The 7,876-nt window shown below is 43.8% G+C and overlaps 1 protein-coding gene across 3 annotated transcripts in view; it reads right to left on the reverse strand.

Moving 5' to 3' along the window:
* The window catches only part of GNE (glucosamine (UDP-N-acetyl)-2-epimerase/N-acetylmannosamine kinase), a 55,967-nt gene extending 51,093 nt beyond the window's left edge, over positions 1–4,874 (reverse strand). The window contains exon 1 of one of the 3 annotated variants that reach the window (XM_059657333.1): positions 4,734–4,874. In XM_059657333.1, the coding sequence (XP_059513316.1) occupies positions 4,734–4,874 (141 nt within the window). The remainder of the gene's footprint in view (positions 1–4,733) is intronic. The other 2 variants (XM_059657334.1, XM_059657332.1) reach the window with 2 other exon arrangements.
* Positions 4,875–7,876: the final 3,002 nt, after the last annotated feature.

Genomic DNA, 7,876 nt, shown 5'->3' on the forward strand with positions numbered 1-7,876 from the left:
TCGCAGACTCTGAGCACCAGATCCGGGTGAGTCTTTAGGGACCCAGACTCAAACGGGAGAAGCGGGACTGTCTGGCTTCGGTCAGAGCGAGTGCAGCTTTCTCTCCGAGGTTTGCAGCGGGTGCTGGGACTCAGAGAGGCAGAGCCCCTGGGGACAGGACTGAGAGCCGCCATAACTGCTCTCTCCGGCCCACCCTGTTGATCCTGTGTGACCCGCCCCGCCCAAGCCCTGCACAGAGGCATTTGCCGGATAGCCTCAGGCAAAGGCTAGATTAGCACCTCCCTAGAGGACAGAAGTTCTCTCACTGCTGACACAGCTGATTCTCATAGCCACTTGGCCTGGAGGTCAAACCCTCCCTGGAATTTGCTACAACAATCAAGATTTAACTATAAGACTGCGAACAAAGACCACTAGGGGGTGCACCAAGGAAGCATAACAAAATGCGGAGACAAAGAAACAGGACAAAATTGTCAATGGAAGATATAGAGTTCAGAACCACACTTTTAAGGTCTCTCAAGAACTGTTTAGAAGCTGCCGATAAACTTAATGAGATCTACACGAAAACTAATAAGACCCTCGATCTTATATTGGGGAACCAACTAGAAATTAAGCATACACGGACTGAAATAACGAATATTATACAGACGCCCAACAGCAGACCAGAGGAGCGCAAGAATCAAGTCAATGATTTGAAATGCGAGGAAGCAAAAAACATCCAACCGGAAAAGCAAAATGAAAAAAGAATCCAAAAATGCGAGGATAGTGTAAGGAGCCTCTGGGACAGCTTCAAGCGTACCAACATCAGAATTATAGGGGTGCCAGAAGATGAGAGAGAGCAAGATATTGAAAACCTATTTGAAGAAATAATGACAGAAAACTTCCCCCACCTGGTGAAAGAAATAGACTTACAGGTCCAAGAAGCTCGGAGAACCCCAAACAAAAGGAATCCAAAGAGGACCACACCAAGACACATCATAATTAAAATGCCAAGAGCAAAAGATAAAGAGAGAATCTTAAAAACAGCAAGAGAAAGAAACTCAGTTACCTACAAAGGAATACCCATACGACTGTCAGCTGATTTCTCAACAGAAACTTTGCAGGCCAGAAGGGAGTGGCAAGAAATATTCAAAGTGATGAATACCAAGAACCTACAACCAAGATTACTTTATCCAGCAAAGCTATCATTCAGAATTGAAGGTCAGATAAAGAGCTTCACAGATAAGGAAAAGCTAAAGGAGTTCATCACCACCAAACCAGGATTATATGAAATGCTGAAAGGTATCCTTTAAGAAGAGGAAGAGGAAGAAAAAGATAAAGATACAAATTATGAACAACAAATATGCATCTATCAACAAGTGAATCTAAGAATCAAGTGAATAAATAATCTGATGAACAGAATGAACTGTTGATTATAATAGAATCAGGGACATAGAAAGGGAATGAACTGACTATTCTTGGGGGGGAAAGGGGTGTGGGAGATGTGGGAAGAGACTGGACAAAAATCGTGCACCTATGGATGAGGACAGTGGGTGGGGAGTGAGGGCGGAGGGTGGGGCGGGAACTGGGAGGAGGGGAGTTATGGGGGGGAAAAAAGAGGAACAAATGTAATAATCTGAACAATAAAGATTTAATTTAAAAAAAAAAAGAAAGAAAGAAATACAGTCTCATCAGCATTGAGTCAAATGAGGAGACCACAACTCTTATCGAAGAGCCATTTCCACCCCCATTCTTTTCCCTCTGGCTAGTCCAATTCACTTGCATTCAACTTCCCCCAACTCCCCCCTTCCAGCACCGAAGCTAATGATCTTAGAAGTACAAGGTTGCTTATCTTTATAGTGAATCGAGTGTAAAAGAGCATGGTGAGTTGAGGAACAAAGAGAAATTTAGTCGTGTTATAAGATAGGTGTGTGGAGGCAGAAAGCAGCTGGACATGCAGCTAAGATGAGGGGTAAGGCCAGGTCAGTGGGGGCCCCGAGTGATGTCATGCTAAGGAGGTCAGGCTTTCTCCTCGCTAGAACTGGAAGGTTTTTTTTAATCATGAGAGTGACATGATCATATTTGCTTCATTAGAGTTGTAGAAGATGAGCAGGGAAGAGGAGGAAGGACTAGAAGAAGGGAGGCCAGTTAGGAATTAGTATTTCAGGACCTGACTTAAGGTGATGGACATGGAAATGAAGTGTGAGCGAGAGGACAGAATCAAAAGAATGTGGAGAAAGAATGGACAGAACTTGGTGGCAGAAGGAATGATGATGGAAGAGAATGGCTGATGTTTCTACTTCAAAAAACTGGGTGACTGGCAATGCTCTCATTTGAAGGAAAGGAGAAGCAGGTGTGGATGGGCTAGAGGAGCCGAGAAGCTGAGCTCTCATTAGGACATGTTGAAATTGCAGCACCTAAAGGACATTTTCATAAGATTGAGGACCTGGAGAAAGATATGTGATGAGGCATGATTCATCCCCCAAACTTTATATCTATTTTTTAAAATATATTTTTATTGATTTCAGAGAGGAAGGGAGAGGGAGAGAGAGATAGAAACATCAATGATGAGAATCATTGATTGGCTGCCTCCTGCACTGGGGATGGAGCCCGCAACCCAGGCATGTGTCCTTGATTGGAATCGAACCTGGGATCCTTCAGTCCACAGGCCGACGCTCTATCCACTGAGCCAAACCAGCTAGGGCTATATCTATTTTGAAATCCATTGTTACTTCTAGCCCAAGGCACCCAACTGCATTTCCTGTCCTACCTGTCTCACCAGCTTTTCTAAGGCCCCTGACTCCCAGTCTGTTATACATTTACTCTTGGCCAGCTCAGAGCTCTTTTTATACTACTTTACACAAAGCAGTTATCTCAATCTTAGACAGCTGGACTCTCAGACATGATTAAATTTACTTTTACAGGATCAGGTTCTGCGGAAATGCGGGGACGTCAGTTTATTGTGTTTAACTCTCAGTGGGGCTTTCCTGGCCCTGTGTCCTCTTTGCCAGCTCACTTTTTCCAACTGTCCAGTCTTCCCTATGCTCCAGCTGCTCTTCTCTTAACCCCTTCTTTACACTTTTGGTCACTGTCTCATTCTTGAAACTTCCTTTTTCCTGGGTTTCCATGACACCTCCTGATTTTCCATCTACCTCAAATCTCTCTATACTTCCTCAAATGTCTCCTTAAAAATTAATGTTTCCTAGGATTCCCTATTTAGCCTTTCTTTTATCTCATTTTAGTAAACATCTAGTGTGACCCCATCCACTTGCATGGCTTAACACAACCAGTTAAATTTGTTTCTAAATCTGAATCTCTAGCCCAGTCTTCTCTGTCCAAACGCAAACATCCAACTCCTTTGCGGGCATTGTCATGTGCCTGAGTTCCACAGGCACTTCCATCAGCTCGCTAAAATGAAGTTTTTTCTTCACCATAAACTTGGGCTTTCTCCAGAGAATGGTATTATCATCCACCTATAACCTGGGAGGAATCCTTGACCTTTCCATCTTTATCTCCCAAATCAGTCTATCATGAAATCCTATCAACCTTAGATTTTAAATGAGCATTTTCCTAGAAGAGAACATGGTGTGATTGAAGAGAACAAGAAGGGGGCAAGAATAACATGAAAAGGGGAGGACTAGCCTGACAGGAGGGAAGTTTTGCTGAGGAATATTGGAAAATATCAAGTGGGAGGGAACCTCGGAACAGAGCTTAAAGGCAATACACAGTATTTCAGAGTTGATGTATGTGGTCATAGAACCACCAGATATCAGCAGGTGGGTGAAACAGTCATTCCAAGGCACATTTTTAAAAAGTCAACCACTTGAAAAATGCAAGTCAGAGCAACTATTACCTTTGTAACTAGAAACAACCATTTCTTAGGTTTTATTGAAGACATGAGGAAAAAACTAAGAAGTTCAAACTAGAAGTTCAGAAAATCTGACCTTGAATTTAAATGTAAGTACAAATGCTACTAAAAAATAAATTTTCACTGAAGGAGGCAAATTGAAATTAGGCTTAATAGTATAGCTAGAAGTGGACTACGTTGAAAATAATTGCAAGAATGATATTTGATTGAAAAGTGCTTACAAGCCATTCCTTAACTATAGCTCATCTTTAAATTGAATATATATAATACATATACATATATATATAATCACCAAATTGAAATGTGATGATGATTTCCTAAAACATCTGAATTTCCACATTTCAACAAAAATGTAGGTTAAATAAATGACATTATAATACAGCACACTATCTGACATGCTGATCAGCATGGTCATTTCCATTTCATTTGGACAGTTGGATACCATATAACGCAGAGCAAGTGCACTCCCCTCCCTCACGTGGCTAGTTAGTAGTTGAATAACTGGGAGAAAAAAGCACAGACCAGGCAGCTCCGCGTACCATGCTTCAAAAGCAAAGGGACAAATAAAAAGAGTTGCAGCAAACTTTCACTTTGGGAAATAAGCTACATTTATGAAGCAGAAGGTTCCAGAAACAGGAGCAGATCCACTTCCCTGGATGACAGAATGAGGACTGTAAAGGAGAGTTCGTGTTCAGCTTTCAGTTTAGAAATGCTGGGAGGCCGTGCGTTTCAGCGCAGCAGCCAGGAGCCGAATGGGAACCAGAAAATGATGGGCATGAGTTGGCAGTGATGATGGAGGTGACCGGTTTAGAACCAAAGCTTTCCTCTTCTCCCTTTGCTTCCGATTGCAGTTTCCATGATAAAGCTCCCCAGCTGCTCAGTTACTTACGTGAGGTCCTGGAAAGCACAGCTCCTGGTAAGAACACACACTGGTTTCCATCCCGCAGCACCAGCTCTGGACCCAGCGTTGTTGAGTCGAGGAGCAGAGCAGCTGTTTCTCCTGTTGGTTTAGCTGCAACAGAGCAGTCATTAATAAGCGTCTGATTCCCCGACTAAATCCTGGGCCCCGCCTCTCTGAAAAGGAAGGAAAAAATATGTGGCTCTAAATTCTTCCTGTCTTCCTGGACAGTAGCTTGCAAGGAGGAGAACCTTGAGTGTCTGAGTGGTACTTCCCTGTTTTTGATATTTCTACCTGATGATTTTATTTTCCACTAGAAAAATTAGTTTCTTCTGAGTTTCATGAAGCAGAAACAAAAAACTACATTCAAAGTCTCAATAGTCTTTTCACATTGTTTTCACACATGACCCATTCAAAATATTTATTAAGATACCACCTTGAGCTGAAAAGTAAAATAAAGACATTAAACTAGGGATTCAAGTTTTCTTAATAGTCACAGGCCTCGACATATTGAATACCCTTAGTTTCATGAGATTGAAGGAAAAAAAATTAATATTGTTGCATTTTATCTAAGCTACATTAAAAGAAAACTGTTTCTACATTTTATAAAGGGTGTACTTTGCACTTTGGTGCTCAGGGACTTCCCATGACCAGATTGGTGGCAAGGGGTACAGACTAATGATCTGCTATTTCTGTATGTTTGTTCGAACACATCTCCAGCTTAGCCTTATATACCATGCAACTTTACATTCTACCTAAGGAAAGAAAGTCAGCCCAGCCGGCGTGGCTCAGTAGTTGAGTGTAGAGCCAGGAGATCATGGTTCAATTTCCTGTCAGGGCATACGCCCGGATTGCAGGCTCGATCCCCAGTGGGGTCGTGCAGAAGGCAGCTGATCAATGATTCTCTCTCATCACTGATGTTTCTATCTCTCTCTCCCTCTCCCTTCCTCTCTGAAATCAATTTTTAAATATAGTTTTTTAAATACAGTTTTTAAAGTAATCAATTTTTAAGAAGAGAACACTTTCTACTGCTGTTTTTAAGAACTGATGAGTAGGGCTTCTGGTCAGAATGGCAGAGTAGATAAACGCTGGACTCACCTCCTCTCACCACATGAAAATTGCAACTAAACTACAGAACAACCAGCATGGAGAAGTGCCAGAAGTCCAGCTAACCTAAGAAGTCCTATAACGAAGGGTGTACCATATGGAAGAAGCCACGTCAAGACTGGTGGGAGGGGTGGAGACACAACCAGCTGGCCCCACACCTACCTGTGGCAGTTAGAAACTGGGAAGGCTATCTCAGCGGCATGGAGGTTCCCCCGTGAGGAGCAAGGGGTCCCAGCCCCATCCTGGATCCCCAGCCAAGGGTTCCAGGACCTGGAAGAGAAGTCCCCTAACTTCTGGCTGTTAAAACCAGCGGGGTTGGTGGCTGAGAGAGAAGGAGAGCTGCTGGAGTTCCAGGGGTTCCTCCTAAAGGGCCGGCACATGGACTTACTGATGGATTCAGTCGCTCTGAGCTTCAGCGCTGGGGCAGCAGCTCAGAAGGTGCCGGGGACATATGGAAGGAACGGAATTGCCTGGCTTTAGGGCAAGGGCTGGAGGGGCAGCTTTCTCCCAGACAAAAGTGCTAACAGAAGCCACTATTCCTTTGCCAAGCCCTCCAGCTGCAGGCACAGGCCAGTGCCATATATGAGTTTCTATTAACCTGGCCAACATTGTTTGATTCTCCCTGGTGATTCCCTGAGACCCTGCTCCACCCAACTTTTGGACCCACCCAAGCCACTTCCCATTGCTTTTCTATACTAATGGCCTGTCTTGGCTCATCCTGTGGACTTTCCTAAAATCTCTCAAGGTTCACAAATTCCAAACAAGCAGAATCCGGCCTCAGCATGCCCCATACCTCATGCTAAGCAGCCCCACGCCTGGCACTAGTGGCAGCTGGCCTGTTTGCAGCTTAGCCTCTCCCAGGCACCTCCAAGCCCTGCACAAGTTGCAACCACCTGCAGATCACTTTGTAGCTCATACCAGGTGGCCCTGGGCAAGGCACAGGCAACAGCTGACCTTGGCCTGCACCTCCCATGAAGCCCCAGAATCAATACATTCAGACCACACTAGAGCACCACCCAACCACTTTCACAAACCATGATTCTCTCTCAGCACTGGGGTTTCTGTCTCTCTCCCTCTCCCTTCCTCGCAGGGAAATAAATAAAAGCAGATTAAAAAAAAAAAGAAGAAGAAGAACCTATAGTATTCAGCCCTGGCTAATGTGGCTCATTGGTTGGGTGTTGTCCTGTGTACCGAAAGGTCTCCAGTTGATTCCTAGTGAGGGGTGTGTAGGAGGCAGCCGATAGATGTTTTGCTCTGACATCCATATTTCTCTCTCTCCCCCTTTCCCTTCCCCTCTTTCTGAAAATCAATGAAAAATCTTACAAGGGGGGGCGGGGAGAACTTACAGAATTCAGATATATGGTCTTTACTATTTAACTATTCTACTATTATGATGCTCTTTACTATTCTTTTTCCCTTGATTCTTTGCTTTTCCATATAAATTTTAGAATCAACTTGCCAAGTTCTATGAGAAACTTTAATTTGAATTTTTATTGGTTTAATTAATTTTTACACTTTCTCTGTCCCTATAGAATGAAACCTCCTTGATGACAAGAGTTCATGTCTGGCCGAAACCGGTTTGGCTCAGTGGATGGAGCCATCAGCCTGTGGACTGAAGGGTCCCAGGTTCGATTCCGGTCAAGGGCATGTGCCTGGGTTGCGGGCACATCCCCAGTGGGAGATGTGCAGGAGGCAGCCGATCGATGTTTCTCTCTCATCAATGTATCTAGCTCTCTATCTCTCTCCCTTCCTCTCTGTAAAAAATCAATAAAATATATTTTTTTAAAAAAGAGTTCATGTCTGTTATGTTCTTTTTAAAAAATATTTTTAAATTGATTTTTTTAGAGAGAGGAAGAGAAATGGATAGAGAGATAGAAACACTGCTAAGAGAGAAACATCAATCAGTTGCCTCCTGCATGCCCCCTACTGCGGATCAAGCCCACAACCTGGGCATGTGCCCTGACTGGGAGTTGAACCCTGACCTCCTTGTTCATGAGCCGACCCTTCGTTCATGAGCCACACCGGCC

This window comes from Myotis daubentonii, chromosome 11 (genome assembly GCF_963259705.1).
Source record: "Myotis daubentonii chromosome 11, mMyoDau2.1, whole genome shotgun sequence".
Classification (NCBI taxonomy): Eukaryota; Metazoa; Chordata; class Mammalia; order Chiroptera; family Vespertilionidae; genus Myotis; species Myotis daubentonii.